The sequence below is a fragment of the Oryx dammah genome, unplaced genomic scaffold, assembly GCF_014754425.2.
Source record: "Oryx dammah isolate SB20612 unplaced genomic scaffold, SCBI_Odam_1.1 HiC_scaffold_21, whole genome shotgun sequence".
Classification (NCBI taxonomy): Eukaryota; Metazoa; Chordata; class Mammalia; order Artiodactyla; family Bovidae; genus Oryx; species Oryx dammah.
In genome coordinates, this window is record NW_024070205.1 from 4,761,226 (window position 1) to 4,780,167 (window position 18,942).

The window sequence follows — 18,942 nt, forward strand, 5'->3', positions numbered from 1 at the left end:
TAAGGTTGCTGTGAGAACTAAATAAAAACAGAAAGTTAATCAGTACAAAATTCTGCTGAGACACAACTGATTGGTAATAAATATGGCTGTTATTAAAATCTATATTTTATTAATGTTATATCTAAGACACACATTAAAAGCCTTCATACTACATGAAGGCATATAATGAAAACAAAACATTCAACTAAATGGACATATTCATTTTATGCTTATTAAATACACATTTAATTTTAGACCACACATTATTACTGCACACAGTGTAATAATCTGTATTTCATAGAGAATTTTAAATAAATACAGACTGCTAAAGAAAACCACTGCAAAAACTTCACAATAAGCAGGGCTGTATTTCTCTTTATTATGAATTTTTAGCATACGTTTTTGCAGTATTAAAAACCAAGAAAGTCATAGGCAGTATCCAAAAAAGAGAATAAAAAAATACACTTAGCTTAAAAATCACTTGATCCTAATTAAATCAAAGGTATATTATAGAATAAAGCCCAGATTCCTATTAGAGAATTTCATTTATTTAAAGTTTCATAAAATCTACTCTGCATTCCACATGGAAATAATCATTTCTCTGATTTTTATAAAGTGTATGCATTAAAGGAACTGTGGAAATATTGATACACTGATGAATTGCACCCTCCAGTGGGAAAAAAAGTGTTTATCCATAAAAATTTAGTGTGCTTCTGCAGTGCAGGTTTAATATATTCAAAAGAATTTTCACCTAAAAAATTTAATGTAACTGTGTTTTATGACCTTCACTAATGTATATCAACATCTATTCATTTCCTCTGGGTTCCAAGGAAGTGGCTCTGAGTTTCAGAATCTATTATGTAAATAGGCCATTAAATTCTGGGAGAGTAAAACACTTTCAAAGCAAAAATTTAAAAAGAAAAGTAAAGGATAAAATTGGGCACACACACCCATATATTGGATGTTTTCTAGAAGAATATCTTTTACTCTGTGTTTAATGTAGAAATAATTTAGACATACTATACCACATCACCAGACAAATGTTTCATTCTTCTTCAAAACATGTATGGTTTTTTCAATGGGAAAAAATGTGAATCACTGATTGTAAAATTACTATTTTTCAGAAAGAACTGAAAGGCTGAGCACATCTCTATGATTTTCACTGTAGTCTGAAAAGCATACAAGCTGACACCAACAGGATGGAAAAGGTGTGCTCTGACTCCAAAACTGAACTCGTCCCGCAATCTTCTATGTCACTCCTGTGGTTACCGACCGCTTGTTTCTTGTGAATCAGCAGCACACTCCCAAAACCAGGAGCAGGTATCACCTAAAACTGAGATCTTTTTCTTAACTGTCATCTCTCCTGGAAATGCCTCCCTCCTTTGCTTTCTTCTCTCTGCTGCAATGTGACCCCTAAAAGCCTCCTTTATTTTCCTGGTTCTTCTCTAGCCTTGCCTTACACACTGTACACACTAGGCAAAATGAAGCCTGATACCCAACTTGGCCACCCTCCATCCCAGCACACTCTTTACAGGATTCACAAGTCTCTTCCTTGCAGATGGTCATGCTAAGCAATAAAATTTTCACTCCATGTTACCATTTTGCCAAACAAACATCTGATGTCCTTGACAAATCAACTTAAAGCTTTCTGGCAGAAGAAAGCAAACCCGATCTTTGTTACCCAAGGCTCTTAGAGCACAAGGCCTAATTCTGACACCCTCCATCTCCTCCCTGCTTCTTTCACCTTGTCTCATATCAGAAACCCTTCTGGAACCAGCATAGGCACTGAGCTGTCAAGTATGATTTGTTCTCACCCCTCTTGAATACCTTCCTCAACCTAATTCAGTGTGTTGCAGGTTCCAGGTTTAATTTTTACTTCTTCAGAGTGTTTTGTTTAATCCACTTGTTTTACTTATTACAAATATTTCTACTTTATTTTACTTAGTTCTTTTTTTATCCTTTGAAAACATAACCCCCATTCCCTCAACTTTTTTTTTAACTTAAATGTAGTTGATTTACAATACTGTGCTAGTTTCAGGTGTAAAGAATAGTGATTCAGTATTTTTACATATTATATTCCTTTATAGGTCATTAGAAGATAATGGGTAGAATTCTCTGTGCTATACAGTATATCCTGGTTGCTTACCTACTTTATATATAGTAGCTTCTATCTGTTAATCCCATACCACGAATGTGTCCCTCCAGGGGTGAAGAATCTGCCTTCCTGTGTAGGAAATGCAGGTTGGATCCCTGGCTGGTGAACTAAGATCTCATACGCCTCAGGGCAACTAGAGAAGCCCTCACACCACAGCGAAGATCCCTCTGTCGCAACCCAGACCCCATTCAGCCAAATAAATAAATTTTTAGGGGAAAAACGGGATGCTTTCCTGGTGACTCAGATTGTAAGACTCTTCCCGCAATGCAGAAGACCCTGGTTCATTCCCTGGATTGGGGAGATCCCCTGGAGAAGGGCATGGCAACCCACTCCAGTATTTATGCCTACAGAATCCCATGGACAGAGGAGCCTGGTGGGCTACAGTCCATGGGGTCACAAAGAATTGGATACAACTGGGTGACTATCACACAACAATTTACAAAGATTTCATTTCCTCTGTATCCTATCCAACATTTGTTATTTGCAGACTTTTTGATGACAGCCATCTGACAGGTGTGAGATGATACCTCATTATGGTTTTGATTTTCATTTCTCTAATAATTAGTGAAGCTGAGCATTTTACATGTGCCTGTGAACCACCTGTATGTCTTCTGTGGGAAAATGTCTATTCAAGTCTTCTGTCCATTTCTCAATTGGATCATTTGTTTTTTGATTCTGAGTTGTATGAGTTGTTTGTATATCGTGGAAATTAACCCCAGTCAGTTGAATCATCTGCAAATATTTTTTTCCTGTTCCATAGTTTTTCTTTTTGTTTTGTTGATGGTTTTCTTTCTTTGCTGTGCAAAAGCTGTGAAGTCAATCATTATAGGTCCCACTTGTTTATTTTTTATTTCTTTTGCCTTAGGAGACTGATGAAGAAAATACTGCCATGATTTATGTCAGTGTTTCCCCTATGTTTTCTTCTAAGAGTTTCATGGCTTCATGTTTTACATTTAGGTCTTCAAACTATTTTGAGTTTATGTTTGTATATTATGTGAGGGAATGTCCAAAGAGATTCATATTTTTCACTTCCTTCCCCCACATTTTGTGTTTTTGATGTCATTATTTTCCATCTTCAAGCTTATCACTTTACTGTTCATTGTAGTTATAGTTGCTTTCACAATTTTGTTTTCTTTTTTTAAATCTACATACTGGCTTATTTAAGTGATCTTCAATCCTTCTATGTATTTGCCTTTCTTGTTGGGATTTTCCTTTTCCTATAGATTTTTGCTTCTTTTCCATTTAAAGGAAACTTAAAGCAATCTTGAAAAAGAACAAAGCTGGAGGCATCATACTTCCTGATTTCAAAGCAATACAGTATTGGCATGAAAACAGATACACTGACCAATGGAATAGAATCAAGAGCCCAAAGTAATCCTGTGCATATATAGTCAATTAACTGACAAATGAGCAAGAGATACAGTGGGGGAAAGACAGTCTTTTCAGTAAACGTGCTGGGAAAGCCGGACAGCCACATGCCAAAGAATGAGACTGGACCCCTTCTCTTACACCATGCACAAAAATCAACTCAAAAATAGATTAAAAACTTAAATGTAAGACCTGAGACCATAAAACATTTGGAAGAAAACAGTTGGCAAACTCCTTGGCATTGCTATCAGCGATGATTTTTTTGGATTTAACAAAAGCAAAAATTAATAAATGGAACTACATCAAATTAAAAGCTTCTACATAGCAAAAGAAACCATCAGGAAATTGACTAGTCAGCCTTCAGAATGGGAGAAAATATTTGCAAACCACTTACCTAATAAGGGGTTAATATCTAAAATATACAAGTAACCCATACGATTCAACAACAAATAACCCAATGAAAAAATGGGCAAAGGACCTATACAGACAGTTTTTCGAAGACATACAAATGGCCAACAAGTACATGGAAGGTTGCTCAACATCACCAATCCTCAGGGAAATGCAAATCAAAACCACAACGAGATGTCACTTCTCCTCCACTAGGATGTTCATCATCAAAAAGACAAAAGATAACAAATGTTGGTGAGGATGTGGAGGAAAGGAAATCTTTGTACACTGTTAGCAGAAATATAAACTGATACAACCACTGTCAAAAACAGCTTGGAGGTCCCTCAAGAAATTAAAAATAGAACTATCATATGATACAACAATCCCACTTCTGAGAATATATCCATAGAAAGTGAAACCATTATCTCAAAGTGATATATGCACTCCTATGTTCACTGCAATATTCAACATAGCCAAATTATGGAAACAACCTCAGTGTCTGTAAACAGATGAATGCGTGAAGAAAATTTTATATTTCTTTATATATATTATTCAGCCTTAAGTAAAAGAAGGAAATTCTGCCTTTTGCAACCTAAAGGCATCATGCTAAGTGAAATAAGCCAGACATATATACAAAGACAAATACGAATACTATCAATATATATTACCACTTACGTGTAGAATCAAAAAAAAAAAAAAAAAAAGGTCAAACTCATAGAAACGGAGAGTACAAAAGCAGTTGCCAGGGCCTGGGAGGTAGGGAAAGTAAGGAGAGATTGACAAAAGGGCACAGACTTTCAGTTATCAGATGAATGAGGTCTGACGCTCTAATACACAGTATGGTGACGCTAACAACAGAGTGCTGTATGACTGAAATTTGCTCAAAGGGTAGAATGTAAATATTTTCACTAAACAATGTAATGGGAGTTGATGGATGTGTTAAAGACATGTGATGTGATGGATGCGTTAATTAACTTATGGTGTATTAACTTATAATGTGTATGTATGTCAAGTCATCACGTTGTGCACTTTAAATATATTACAATTTTATTGTCAATTATACCTCAATAAAGTTGAAAAAAAATTTCTTCTAGGTAGCAGAGAAGTCCCCAAGACTATGTTTTCTTAGTCCTTGTGTTTTCATAAGGTGACAAAGACAAAGCTTTCTTAGTCCTTGCTCAGCATGTGCAACACCTTGGCTTAGGAGTCCAAAGCCTAAGAGCCTGTAAGCACTACGACATTATCGGACACATTTTCTTTATGGTACTTTTCAAAAAACTTATTTTCCTCATTAAAAAATGTTGTTGTTCAGTTGCTCAGTCATGTGACCCATGGATGGCAGCACATCAGGCTTCCCTGTCCTTCACTGTTTCCCAGAGTTTACTCCAACTCATGTCCATTGAGTCAATGATGCCAAAAATACATGTTTATAATAGAAGAGTTGAAGTATTTTTTTAAAAAATTGAAGAAAAGAAAATCTTATCTCACCCCACAACCTGGAGATAATTTCTATTAATGTTTTGATGCAATGCTTTCCAGACTTCACTCAGTATAACTTTTTTACACGTGACCATACCATGTCAACAAAAAGCACTCTTTTACACATAAAAATTATATAAGCATTTTCTATGCTGTTACATTCAGAAAACTAAGATCATAGCATCTGGTCCCATCACTTCATGGGAAACAGATGGGGAAACAGTGGAAACAGTGTCAGACTTTATTTTGGGGGGGCTCCAAAATCACTGCAGATGGTGACTGCAGCCATGAAATTAAAAGACATTTACTCCTTGGAAGGAAAGTTATGACCAACCTAGATAGCATATTGAAAAGCAGAGACATTACTTTGCCAACAAAGGTCCGTCTAGTCAAGGCTATGGTTTTTCCAGTGGTCATGTATGGATGTGAGAGTTGGACTGTGAAGAAAGCTGAGTGCCGAAGAATTGATGCTTTTGAACTGTGGTGTTGGAGAAGACTCCTGAGAGTCCCTTGGACTGCAAAGAGATCCAACTAGTCCATTCTGAAGGAGATCTATCCTGGGTGTTCACTGGAAGGACTGATGCTGAAGCTGAAACCCCAATACTTTGGCTACGTCATGCGAAGAGTTGACTCATTGGAAAAAACTCTGATGCTGGGAGGGATTGAGGGGCAGGAGGAGAAGGGGATGACAGAGGATGAGATGGCTGGATGGCATCACCGACTCGACGGACACGAGTTTGGGTGAACTCTGGGAGTTGGTGATGGACAGGGAGGCCTGGTGTGCTGCAGTTCATGGGGTCGCAAACAGTCGGACATGACTGAGCGACTGAACTGATGCTGTTACAATTACAAAAGTGAATATACTATTTTTATTGAATGTAATTCATATAAAATAAAATTTAACCTTTTAAACCATACAATTCAGGGGTTTTTCAATTCCTGGGTTGGGAAGATCCACTGGAGAAGGAATAGGCTATCTACTCCAGTATTCTTGGGCTTCCCTTGTGGCTTAGCTGGTAAAGAATCTGCCTGCAATGCAGGAGACCTGGGTTTGATCCCTGGGTTGGAAAGATCCCCTGGAGAAGGGAAAGGCTACCCAGTCAGTATTCTGGCCTGGAGAATTCCAAGGGGTTGCAAAAAGTTGGACACAGCTGAGCAACTTTCACTTTCACTTAGCGTATTCACAAAGTTGCACAAGTAAAATCACAATCTAATATTAGAACAGTTTCATTACCCAAAGGAATTCTGTACCCATCAGCAGTCATTCCTCCACTCCCCTCTTCCCTAGACCCTTACTACTAATCTACTTTGTTTTTGTGACTTTCACTATTCATTTTATATAAATGGAATCATACACTATGTGGTTATTTACATTTCACATTTTTCACTTAGCAGAATTTTTTTAAGACTCATTTATGTTGTAGCATGTATCAATACTTTAATACCTTTCACGACAGAATATTAAATTCTATGAATAAGCCATATTTTAATATCTATTTATCAGCATGGACATCTGGCTTGCTTCCACCTTTTGACGATTATGTCATACTTTTGATGATTATGTCATACTTTTGATGATTATGTCATACATACATACATTTATACTGCCATAAACATTTGTGTACAAGTTTTTGCATGAAAATGAGTTTTTCATTTTCTTAGGTATGGTTAGATAGCATCACCAACTAAATGGACATGCATTTGAGCAAACTCCAGGAGACAGTGAAGGAAGGACAGGGAAGCCTGGCATGTTGCTGTCCATGGGGTCGCAAAGAGTCAAGACACGACTTTGAGACTGAACAACAGGTATATACCTAGGAGTGGAATTGCTAGGTCATATGGTAACTCTTGTATTGTAACTCTTGTTTCTCTTTTTGAGAAACTGACAAAACATTTTCCAAAGTAGGTGCCCCATTTCATGGTCCCACCAGCAGTGTTACGAGGGTTTAAACTTCTCCACAGCCTTGCCAATATTTGTTACCTATCTTTTTAATAATGACCATCCTAGTTGGTGTGATGTGGCAGGTATGTAACTGTGGTTTCAATTTACATTTCTATACAGACTGTGACACTGAACAACTTTTCATGTGTTTATTGGCTTTTATATAACTTCTTTGGAAAAATGTCTATTCAAATCCAATGTCCATTTTTAAAACTGGATTATTTTATTTCTTGATTCATAAAATTTTTAATAGAATCTAGATACTAGATCATCAGATTTATCATGTGCAAGTATTTTCTCCCATTCTTAGGTTGTCTTTTCACTTTCCTGATAGTGTCCTTTCCTTCTGGTACTTTTACAACCATGGTTTTCTTACTTTTAAAAAGTCTCTATTTTTCCCTTCAGGAACTAACAGGGAGCCAGTCTGCAAATCTGAGTGCCAGCCCAGCATCACATGCAGAATTTTGAAGGGGAGACTTGAAGTTAATACACAATAACTTAACAAATGGCACACAGGAAGGTAAGAGTTCCTTATCAACTGTATACTGCTTTTTTTTTTTTTTTAAACAACAACAACAAAATAACTTTAGGGTTTAAAAAAAAAATAAATGGTATGGTCCAGGGGTTAAGAATCCATCTTCCAATGCAAGGGACACAGGTTCAATCCCTGGTTGGGAAACTAACATCCCACATGCCACCAGGCAACTAGGCCCCAACTACTGAGCCCAGGCGCTCTAAAGCCTGTGTGCCCCAACTAGAGGGAAGGCTCTGTGCCATGATGAAGAGCCCACATGCCATGAGGAAAGCTCCCGCACACCACAACTAAGACCCAATGCAGTCAACTACATAAATAAGTAAATATTAAAAAAAATAACTTTCCATTTTACTGATATCTGGTTTTGGGTGTTTCCAGTCTTATAATCTCTGGAAATTTTTTTTGGGGGGGGGAGGAGCTAATTTCTTGAAATTAATGCATAGATCAAGAATTTTCAGTTTTTATTCTGGTGTGAGCATTTAAAGTTGCCCTCTGAATATGATTTTAGCTATACCACATTTGTTTTGGTATATCTTTATTATTATCCAGTTTGAAATAAGTTGTAAATTATATTGTGATTATTTTCTTTTATCTTTAGGCTGTTTCAGTTCAGTTCAGTCGCTCAGTCATGTCTGATTCTCTGCAACCCCATGGACTGCTGCGTGCCAGTCCTCCCTGCCCATCACCAACTCCCAGAACTTGCTCAAACTCATGTCCATAGAGTTGGTGATGCCATCCAACCATCTCATCCTCTGTCATTCCCTTCTCCTGCCTTCAATCTTTCCCAGCATCAGGGTCTTTTCCAATGAGTTGGCTCTTCGCATCAGGTGGCCAATCCTCTCAAGATTGGCTTATTTCAACTAGTTTTTATCTTTCTTCTCATTTGAAGGATTTTTTCTAGCTCAGCAGCTGTCTTCTACAAGCATCATGAAGATGTCTTTGGGCTTCAAAAACTTCCACTGGGAAGTCAGCTCTTGGTCTGATTTTGCTCCTCTAATGCCAATGCCCTTTTTTCTCCTGCATGCGTGTCCTCTAAGTCCATTCAGTCATGTCTGACCGGTGCGACCTTATGTACTGGAGAGCCTACCAGGCTTCTCTGTCGATGGGATTCTCCAGGTGAGAATACTGGAGTGAGTTGCCACGCCCTTGTCCAGGGGATCTTCCCCACCCAGGCAGGGAACCTGCATCTCTCTTGTCTCCTGCACTGGCAGGGGGGTTCTAGCACCACTTGCGCCACCTGTGAAGTCTCTTTTTTCTCCTATGGATGCTTTTAAGTTTTTTTCCTTACTTCCAATTTTCAGCAGTTTTACTAGGACATGCCCAATTTTACTTTTCTATGAACTTATCTTGCTTGGAATTCCTACTTTTTCTTGAATCTCTGGCATGATGCTTTTCATCAATGGGAAATTCTCAGCTATTCTTTTTAAAATGCTTCATCTTCCTCATTCTCATTGTCCTCTCCTGCTGCTGTGGTTCTATTAAGATTTATGTTTGGTATTTTATGTGTTCTAAATATTTCTTTTCTTCTTTTCTGTATTATCCATTCTTGGTTTGTGTTTTATTATGGATGTTTCTTCTGATTTATCTTTTACTTCAACAGTTTCTCTTCAGTTCTTTCTAATTGTAGGTTAATCATACCCACTCTTCTTAGACTTACCTATTGTTTTTTCCTGTTCTAGAATTTGTATTTGATTTCCATTTTTTGTTTAAAATTTCAATATTCTGTCAATTCCTTGAACATAGCACTCATAGTTTATTTGCTGTATTGGTCTAATAACTTCATTTTCTTCATCTTCTGTGGATCTGTTTTATCTATTTTGTCTCTTACTTTTTTTGGAATAGCCTTTGTATGTTTGATGTGTGTTTGATACTGCATATTAAAATTTAAAAAGTTAGGAATTCCTTGGTGGTACAGGTTATGACACCACACTTTCACTGCTGAGGGCCCAGGATCGATTCCTAGTCAGGGAACTAAGATCCCACAAGTCATGTAGAATGACCAAGTTAAAAAAATAATGAGTCTGGATGATGTCGTCATAATCAAGACAGGATTGGTTTTGCCTCTGGCAGGCAGGTAGGCTAAAAGAAGGAGCAATTCCTCATTGTCTTTCTCAAATAAGGAATAAAAATGTTAAGAGCATCAGTACATGAAGACTGGTCTATTTCTGGTACATTCTTACTCAAAGGTTGGGACTTTCAGAACTCCAGCTGAAAACATGGGGTGTTTATTAGGGTCCTTTTTTTGTGGGAGGGGTCCTTTAATTTCAGCTTTTATCTCCCTGCCTCATGGCTCTGTCAAGGATCTGCTCATGTTATCAGCCTCTCAGTTGCTTCTTTCCAGTCAGTAACACCAGATCACCTCTTTGAGCCTCTTTTTCTTGCAGTCCAGGCCCTCACAACTCCTCATATACAACCTTGGTAGCTATGCCATGCACTCAAAACAGTAGCTTTTGTCTAAAAAAAAATTGAACTAGTTGTTTACAGCTAGACAATTGGTTCCAGCTACTTAATATACCATTGCTGATATTGGAATTCCTCCATGTAAAATATTTTCAAGTTTATATAGTTGATTTAACAACTTTCTTCCCTTAATTGCTTCTAAATTCTGACTCATGGTGAGAGAGACCTTCACATTTTACTGTTATTTTGTTATACTCCTTTTATGGTTTCAATTTTTAAATTTATATTTTTATATTCAACTGGAATTTATTTTAATTAGCTGAGGTTATACACAACATACTTTTATTTCTGATGCCCACCTGTTTATCTATTTTCATTTATTGGACAGTCTTATATTTTTGTCACACACTTGAAACTTTACCTTTTTAAATAGTAAATTGACCTGCGAATTTTGACCTGTGGATTTCAACTTTTCCATTGTTTCACTGTATGTCTGTGTGTCTGTGACATGTTTTAATGACTTTATCATGCAATACTCTGTATACATTTAAGGTATATAATTTGATCAGCTATATGTATACACTAGTGAAATTATCGCTACAATCAAAATTTTCTTGTGCGCTTTTTAAATCTATACAAATTCTGATGCCACCTGCTGTGACTAAGCAACAAACTGTCATTTTAATCTGTAGTTTGTAATTTTTTGATAAATCAAATCATATGGAATATATACTCATTTTGTCTTTTATTCACAGTTATTTTGAGATATCTATTTTGTTGCCTTTGGCATTAGTTTGTTCCTTCTTACTGCTAAGTAATGAAAGCATTAGTCACTTAGTCATGTCTCCTCTTTGCAACCCCATGGACTATAGCCTGCCAGGATCCTCTGCCCATGGAGTTTTCCCAGGCAATGAACCTAGTCTCCGGCATTGCAGGTGAATTCTTAACCATTTGAGTAGTTTGAGACTCATCTAGGTTGTTGCCTTTGGCATTGCTTTGTTCCTTACTGCAGTAATAGTATTCTACATATTTATCCACTTGCCTCTTATTGGACATTTGGGTTGATCCTAATTTGGGGCTATCATAAGCAAAGCTGCTATAAAATTTTGTAAGACTTTGTGTTGATATAATGCTTTGATTTCTCTTGAATAAAGATAGACTGCCTAGCCTATAAGATGTGTGATTTTCCAAAATCGTTCAACTGTTTTCTGAAGTGCTTATACCGTTTTACATTTCAGGAAGAAGTGAATGAAGGACTTCCCTCGTGGTTCAGTGGTTATGAATCCACCTTGCAAGCCAGGGGATGTGGGTTCAATCCCTGATCCAGGAACTACAATCTCACATGCTTCAGAGCAACTAAGTTTGCACACCTCAACTACTGAGCCTTCCCACAACTAGGGAGTCCACGCACCGAAAATGAGAAAATCCTGCCTGAGGAAGCAAAGATCCCAAGACCTGCAACTAAGACCAGATGCAGCCAAATAAATATATATATATTTTAAAAAATGAGATATCCAGTTGATCTATCTTCATCAGTTGATAAACCTATCTTCCAGCTGAAACATTTTCTTCAACACTTGATATTATCAGTCAAGTATAGTTATTCTTATGGATGCACCTTACTGTGGTTTTAATTAGAATCTCCTTTAAGATGCAATTTAAAGATAATACCTTTCACATATTTATCTCTTTTCAAGAAATGTCTGATCAAGTATTTTCTCATTTTAAATATTTTTTTTTCCTTCTCATTAGCTGTAATAGTTCTTTTTACTTGGGGGACATGTTTTTCAAATATATTCTCCTCACCTGCCTTTTGATTTTCTTAAATATGTGTTTAGCTATTCTGGGTCTCAGTTACAGCATGTGGGACCTAGTTCCCTGACCAGTGTTCAAACTCCATCCCCCTGCACTGGGGGCACAGAGTCTTAGCCAATGGACCAACAAAGCAGTCCCTTGATTGACATCTTTACAATATGGACTCTTCTAATCTATGAATATGACATATTTCAATTATTTAGGTCTTCTTTAATGTCTCTGGATTGTGTTTTAGGGGGAGTGCTCAGGTATTTCATATTCCCAGGTATTTTATATTTCTGATGCTGTCAAATAACACCTTTTATGATTAAACTTATTTAAAATGTTACATGCAGGGTACAGAATAGTTGTTCAATGGATATTAAATGAGTAAATGAAGAAACACAATTTCATTTTCAGAAATAAATTTGTGAAACAGCCTTTTAAAGGATGTTGAATTAAGACCATGACAGATCAGCAAAAGGAAGCTAGAGGGAAGAGGTTCTAAAGAGTATAGATTTCCTTTTTGTCTTGGCTTTCTGGCTCTGCACTTTCCTTCGCGGCACCCACCCCACTGCTACTTCCTTTAACAAAGCCTTCTGACACCTTAGGGACTTGAATGTTCGTGCCACATGATTGTGGAAAATACAAAGGCACTATTTTTCAATTTTATTTTCCTATTGTTCATTGCCAGTGTACTAGTGACGGTTCTCCAGAAAAACAGAACTGACAGGATAGATAGAGGATACACTGATATTCTAAGGAATTGACTTGCATGGTTGATTCTGGGAGCTAGTAAGTCTGAAATCCATAGGACAGGCCTATGGATAGAAGTTTCCATAGGAAACTCAGGTAAGAGTTGATGTTCCAATCTTCAGTCCAGACACTTCACAGCATCAGGCTGAAAACCCAGGCAGAGTTTTCAGGTTGAAGTCCTGAGGATAACAGCTTCCGCTGGAAAGCTCAGTCTTTGCTCTAAGACGTTCCACTGATTGGATGAGGTCTAACAAAGATTCTCCTTGCTGCTGCTGCTGCTGAGTCGCTTCAGTCGTATCTGACTCTGTGCGACCCCCGGGACGGCAGCCCACCAGGCTCTGCCATCCCTGGGATTCTCCAGGCAAGAACACTGGAATGGGTTGCCATTTCCTTCTCCAATACATGAAAGTGAAAAGTGAAAGTGAAGTCGCTCAGTCGTATCCGACTCCTAGCGACCCCATGGACTGCAGCCTACCAGGCTCCTCCATCCATGGGATTTGCCAGGCAAGAGTACTGGAGTGGGTTGCCTTTGCCTTCCCCAAGATTCTCCTTGACCAAATTTTAATCAGGCTCCTCTCAACTCCCTTCTCAGTTAGGTTCTGGCTTTTGAGCTTCTGTATTTGTCTCTGCACTCCTCAATTATCCTGCTAGGTCAGTTTAGCCGGAATACCCCCCCTCTATATCTATACCTGGTTCCTTAACCTCTTCCCCAACCCCATCCCACCAGGTGATGTGTGACCAATCCCACCTGCTTTCAACCAGAATCCTGTTGGGTCAGTTTAGCCAAAATCCCCCGACACCCCGCGTTATCTCTTGGCAGTTCTCATCCACTGACATGCCCGCCACCCTCAGGCAGCCTCCTGGGCTGCAAATTCCCACTATTCTTGGCCTGGAATTGAGCCCATTCTCTCCCCCACCGGACAGAACCTACTGAACGAAGTTTACCTTACCGTTAACAAGTGTCAGGAATAACTTTTCTGTACCAGGTCCATCCACAGGGGAACAGGGAATGGGTTCCCCAAGCTGCTCACCCATCCAGTTCGGCGTCAGCCTCTGCCTCACTTCCCCAGTGTCTGGAAAACCACAGGACTAGGACCGCCTAGTAAACGTGTAGTCTTCAGGGAAGCAATCCCGGAACCACCCGGGACTGCGCTCCAGACGCACCATCCCGGGCACTGGCCCCCAAAGTTAGCCTGTGGACCTTTTCTCGTTTCAGGTTTCTTTCCTGTCCTACCAGCTGTATGCTTATGTGTACAATTTTCAATGTTTTCTGTGGACAGTAAGAAGTCAAACACTAATTTTAGGAGCAACTGCGTTAGCTGCGTCCGGCTGGGTTCTTCCGACGCGGGGCGGCGAAGGCGGAGACGCTGTCGCCTGCCGCTGAGGGGCCGCCGCGAACCGCCCCAGGCCGGGAGGACGCCGTCCGCTCGCGCCGCGGTGCCCCCGCCCAGGCCTCCGCAACTCCGCCTCGTCTTCTCCTCCGCCGGTCCCCGCCAGGCTGTCCCCCAGGGCCGGACTGGCTCGGTCACAGCGGCCACTGAACCGCCGCGAAGACCCGGACTAACGGACTCGGGGTGTCGTCGCTGGGGTCGCCCGGGCGCGGGGGCATCACGGAGCATGCGCGGGGAGGGTGAGCGCGCATATCTGCGCAAGGCCGCGCGCTGGGGGGTGTCGGGCGGCAGCGAGGCTGCGCGCGGCTGACGTGTTCGGTGGCCGCGGCCGCGGCGGCGGCGGCGGCGGGGCGACGGCAGGGGAAAGGCGGGCGGAGCCGGGGGCTGAACCCGGAAGTGTCTCGGCGCCGGAGCGAGCGCGCCCGGAGTGGAGCTTGGCGGCCGGGAGCCAGCGGGGAGCCCTGCGTTCCCGGGTAAAGGGACACGCGGGGCGTCCGCGCGGGGAGCGGGTGGGCGGGCGGCGGGGGGTCGCCGTCGGTGGCGCGGTCTCGGCCCGTCGGGGGCCCGGGGAGGCTCTGCTCTGGCGACCGTCCCCCGGGTGACCCCGACCTCCTCTTCGCGACGCTCCCAGGGCAGTCCCGCCGGGCGCCTGCGGCCTTTGGACGCTCGCCGGCCGGGATGAGGTGCGCCTCACCGCCCCGGGGAAACGTGTTAATGGGTGGCGGGGAGGGGGAGGGAGCGTGGGTTCCGTGGCCGCGACGGCCTGAGTGTCAGCGCCCCGGCGCCCTTGCGTCGCGAAGGTGGCCGCCTCGACCTGCCCCGCGGCAGGCTCGGGGGAGCCTCCCCTTCCCGCTGCTCCGTGCGGGAATAGGGCCTGCAAGGTGTGCCCTGCCTCCTTCAAAATTATTCTTTTGTTGGCTTTTTCTAACCCGGCCCTCCTCGTTCTCCGCCCTAAAATCTCAGCCACGAATGCGTGGAAGCGATGACTTTGTCATAATTTACTTCTCATTTAGGAAGAATTTGTTGACAGTACCGCGAGTGATTTAGGATGGCTGGGCCGTGGAGTTGTTTTACGTGGTTCTACTCTCTTCACAGACCATGCAACCCTCGGGCACGCCCCTCCAGAAGCTGTGATCCCAGACAATCCTGTTTTCCTTCATAAATCCCTCAAGACACTTATGAAGTTTCTTGTTCTTAAACCGTTGTACTGCAATGAAGAAGAGGAGAAAGGTTACTTCACATCTTGACGAGAAGATCCATCTAGGCTACCATAAAGATTCCCCGGAAGGAAATGTAGAGGAGTGTGACCAAGTAACCTACACTCATTCCACAGAAAGACCAGCTCCTGAAGCCCTGCGCTGTTATCAGGAACTTCCTCCCTCCCCGGATCAGAGGAAACTTCTGAGTTCTTTGCAGTACAATAAGAACTTGCTGAAGTATTTGAATGATGACAGGCAGAAGCAACCGTCTTTCTGTGACTTACTTATCATAGTAGAAGGAAAAGAATTTAGCGCCCATAAAGTTGTCGTTGCTGTTGGCAGTAGTTATTTCCATGCATGTTTGAGCAAAAATCCGAGCACGGATGTTGTCACCCTGGATCACGTAACACACTCCGTTTTTCAGCATTTGCTTGAATTTCTTTACACATCAGAATTTTTTGTGTACAAATATGAAATCCCTCTTGTTTTAGAGGCTGCAAAATTTCTGGATATTATAGATGCAGTTAAGCTGCTAAATAACGAAAATGTTGCCACTTTTCAGTCTGAGCTAACTGAAAAGTCATCACCAGAAGAAACACTAAGTGAATTAACTGGAAGACTATCAAGTAATCATCAGTGTAAATTCTGTAGTAGACATTTTTGTTATAAGAAGTCTTTAGAGAATCATTTGTCGAAAACCCATAGGTCCCTTTTATTAGGGAAAAAACATGGGTTAAAAATGCTGGAGAGAAGTTTTTCCACAAGAAGATCAAAACGGAATCGAAAGTGCCCTGTTAAGTTTGAGGACACCAGTGATGATGAGCAAGAAAGTGGTGATGGGTCAGACAATTTGAATCAAGACAGTTTTGATAAGGAAAAGTCAGATAGAAATGATTCTGAGGATCCCGGAAGTGAATATAATGCCGAAGAAGATGAGCTAGAGGAGGAAATGTCAGATGAATATTCTGACATTGAAGAACAGAGTGAAAAAGATCAGAATGATGCAGAAGAGGAGCCAGAGGCCGGTGATTCTGTCGGAAGCATTCATGAGGGGTTAACCCCTGTAATCATTCAGAACAGTAACAAAAAAATATTGCAGTGTCCCAAATGCGATAAGACATTTGACCGCATAGGTAAGAAAGAAAAGCTTGTTTCTTGTCTCTAATAAGAAAAGAAAGCATGTTTCTTGTCTCTAATAATTTACTTTTCATGGATACCTTAAAGGTGATAATTAAAAACTAAACTTTGAAAATAACTTTTGAAAAGTATGGAGGGTATTTGATTTTTGATCTGTAATTTATCCTGTTATTATAAATTTATTGTGATTCAGGAATTAAGTATTTATATTATCTTTTATTTTCTCTTCCTCATGTCCTGGCAGTAGGTGACAGATCATTAGTTCCTGTGTTGAGTATGAAAAATTCCAGAGTGTCAATAATTATGAATATAGCATTTTGATTCATATGCTATTTAATTTAAGTGCTGTTTTTGAGTCATCATAGAAAATTGAAATAGGCCATATTGCATGTAATTTAATAATTCCTGTACTGTTTCCCCTTGAGCGTGGTAATATGTGAGTCATAAATATAGTTACTTTTCCAGTATCCAGCACTGTTTAGAACTGGGATGTTTCAGATTAAGAATAGTTACGGATAAAACTAAATTACTAAATGTAATAAATGCCTTCATTCTGTAGGCAGAGACTTGTATTCTTGGGTTATTATAATAATGAATAAATCAATTTTTTTCTTTATTAGAAAAGCATATGAAAAGTGATATGAAAGTGAAAGTATTAGTTGCTCATTTGTGTCTGACTCTCTGTGACCACATGGACTGTAGCCCACCAGGCTCCCCAGTCCATGGAATTCTCCAGGGAGGAATACCTGGAGTGGGTTGCCATTCCCTTCTCTGGGGATCTTCCCAGCCGAGGGATCGAACCTGGGTCTCTTGCATTGCAGGCAGTCAGTGAATATTTAATTTCAGGAGAGCTTACTTGCTAGTAAAATAATTTTTGGAGGTGTCTTATATGGACTTTATAATGTGAACTTTAAAATTGCAGCAATTCACCTATTTACATATAAATGAGAGTTATGAAATTGGGGACTGTATTTTACCACATAGAATGATAAAAGAAGCAGATAAGTATTATTTGACCTTGTAAAATTACTTATACATTTAATATATCCCCATGTGTCCATAGCAGGTCAGATGATAGAGTCTGGCTGCAGTGCTGGAGACCCAGGTTTGATACCCGGTCAGGAAGATCCCCTGGAGAAGGAAAGGCAACCCACTCCAGTATTCTTGCCGTATTCTTGCCTGGAAAATCCCATGGACAGAGAAGCCTGACAGGCTTCAGTCCATGGGGTGGCAAAGAGTCAGACATGACTGAGCAACTTCACTTCCCTCACTGATGTTATTGAGTTAGGAGGAAATTGGTTAAATAAGGTATTTGTTTGCTCTCAAAATACTCAACAGTGTAAACTATGACATAGCAGTAGGTGCCTTTTTTTTGCTTTTTTATGCCTTTGAATATTTTTCTCTAAATTAGAATGCTTTTGACAATCCAACTTAATAATTGTTCATTGCTATTTTTACTGTGTTTAAAGTTCTGTACAAATGAATAGAGTAACTTTTTTTGAGCAACTAGTCAGTTGGAGACAAGTAGCTTGTTAAACTAAGGCTGGTAAATGTTCTTGTGGAGCTGTGGACCCATACTGTGAGCATTACAGGGAACAGAAGAACATTCTTGAATGGAGATACCTGACAGAGTTTCGTCTTTCCAGTTGATTCTGCCTTTTTAGACTTTACTCTTAGCACACGCTTCCTGTATCATGCCTTGTTCTCAGTCGTGCTCAGTCGTGTCTGGCTCCTTGCCACCCCATGAACTGTAGCCCGCCAGGCTCCTCTGGTCATGGGATTTTTCCCGGCAAGGATACTGGAATGGGTTGCCATTTCCTTAATTTGGCATAATTTGATTTGAGATGTGTGAGAGCAGGGTCAGTCTGCCAGTGGCATTGTGGGTCCAGCAGATAGATATCAGATTCTTGTATCCAACACTGGGCCTGTGGGATGCATTGTGAGCAAGGGATTCTGGGTTCAGGTAAGACAAGGAAGATGATACTCAATCTCTAATAACACTCTCAAATTCTCTAGCAAACCTGTTAATTTTACTTAACCTGGCATTTTCTCAGATAACTTTATCACGGGACATTTGGAAACTCCCGGGAAACTAGAGTTCTGTGCACACTATTTGGGGAAATATTGCATAAGTTAAGGTCTTGATGTACTAAAAAGAAGGCATTTTGCAGCTTTTTGAACTAAGGTTAGTTCAGATAATCAGATAAATGTGGGTATCAATAGATCACATTGTCAGCTTATTTCCAGCCTCCTTTCTGAATGTGTTTTATATTATCCCCCTCTTATTGAACCCCTCTTTTGCTTAGCCTCACTGGGGCTGCTGACTTCTCCCCTGTGCAGAGAAAGAGAAGAGATTGAGATTATGATTTTATCATACTGGTTACGAAGAGTTGATATGAGCTGTGGTGATGTCAGACTGC

At 40.4% G+C, this 18,942-nt stretch overlaps 1 protein-coding gene across 1 annotated transcript in view; it reads left to right on the plus strand.

Annotated features, from left to right (window-relative positions):
* Nucleotides 1-14,507: 14,507 nt before the first annotated feature.
* The window catches only part of ZBTB41 (zinc finger and BTB domain containing 41), a 31,775-nt gene continuing 27,340 nt past the window's right edge, over nucleotides 14,508-18,942 (plus strand). Inside the window, exons 1-2 of the mRNA XM_040263720.1 lie at nucleotides 14,508-14,659; nucleotides 15,282-16,518. Coding sequence (XP_040119654.1) covers nucleotides 15,399-16,518 — 1,120 coding nt within the window. The 5' untranslated portion in view covers nucleotides 14,508-14,659; nucleotides 15,282-15,398. The remainder of the gene's footprint in view (nucleotides 14,660-15,281; nucleotides 16,519-18,942) is intronic.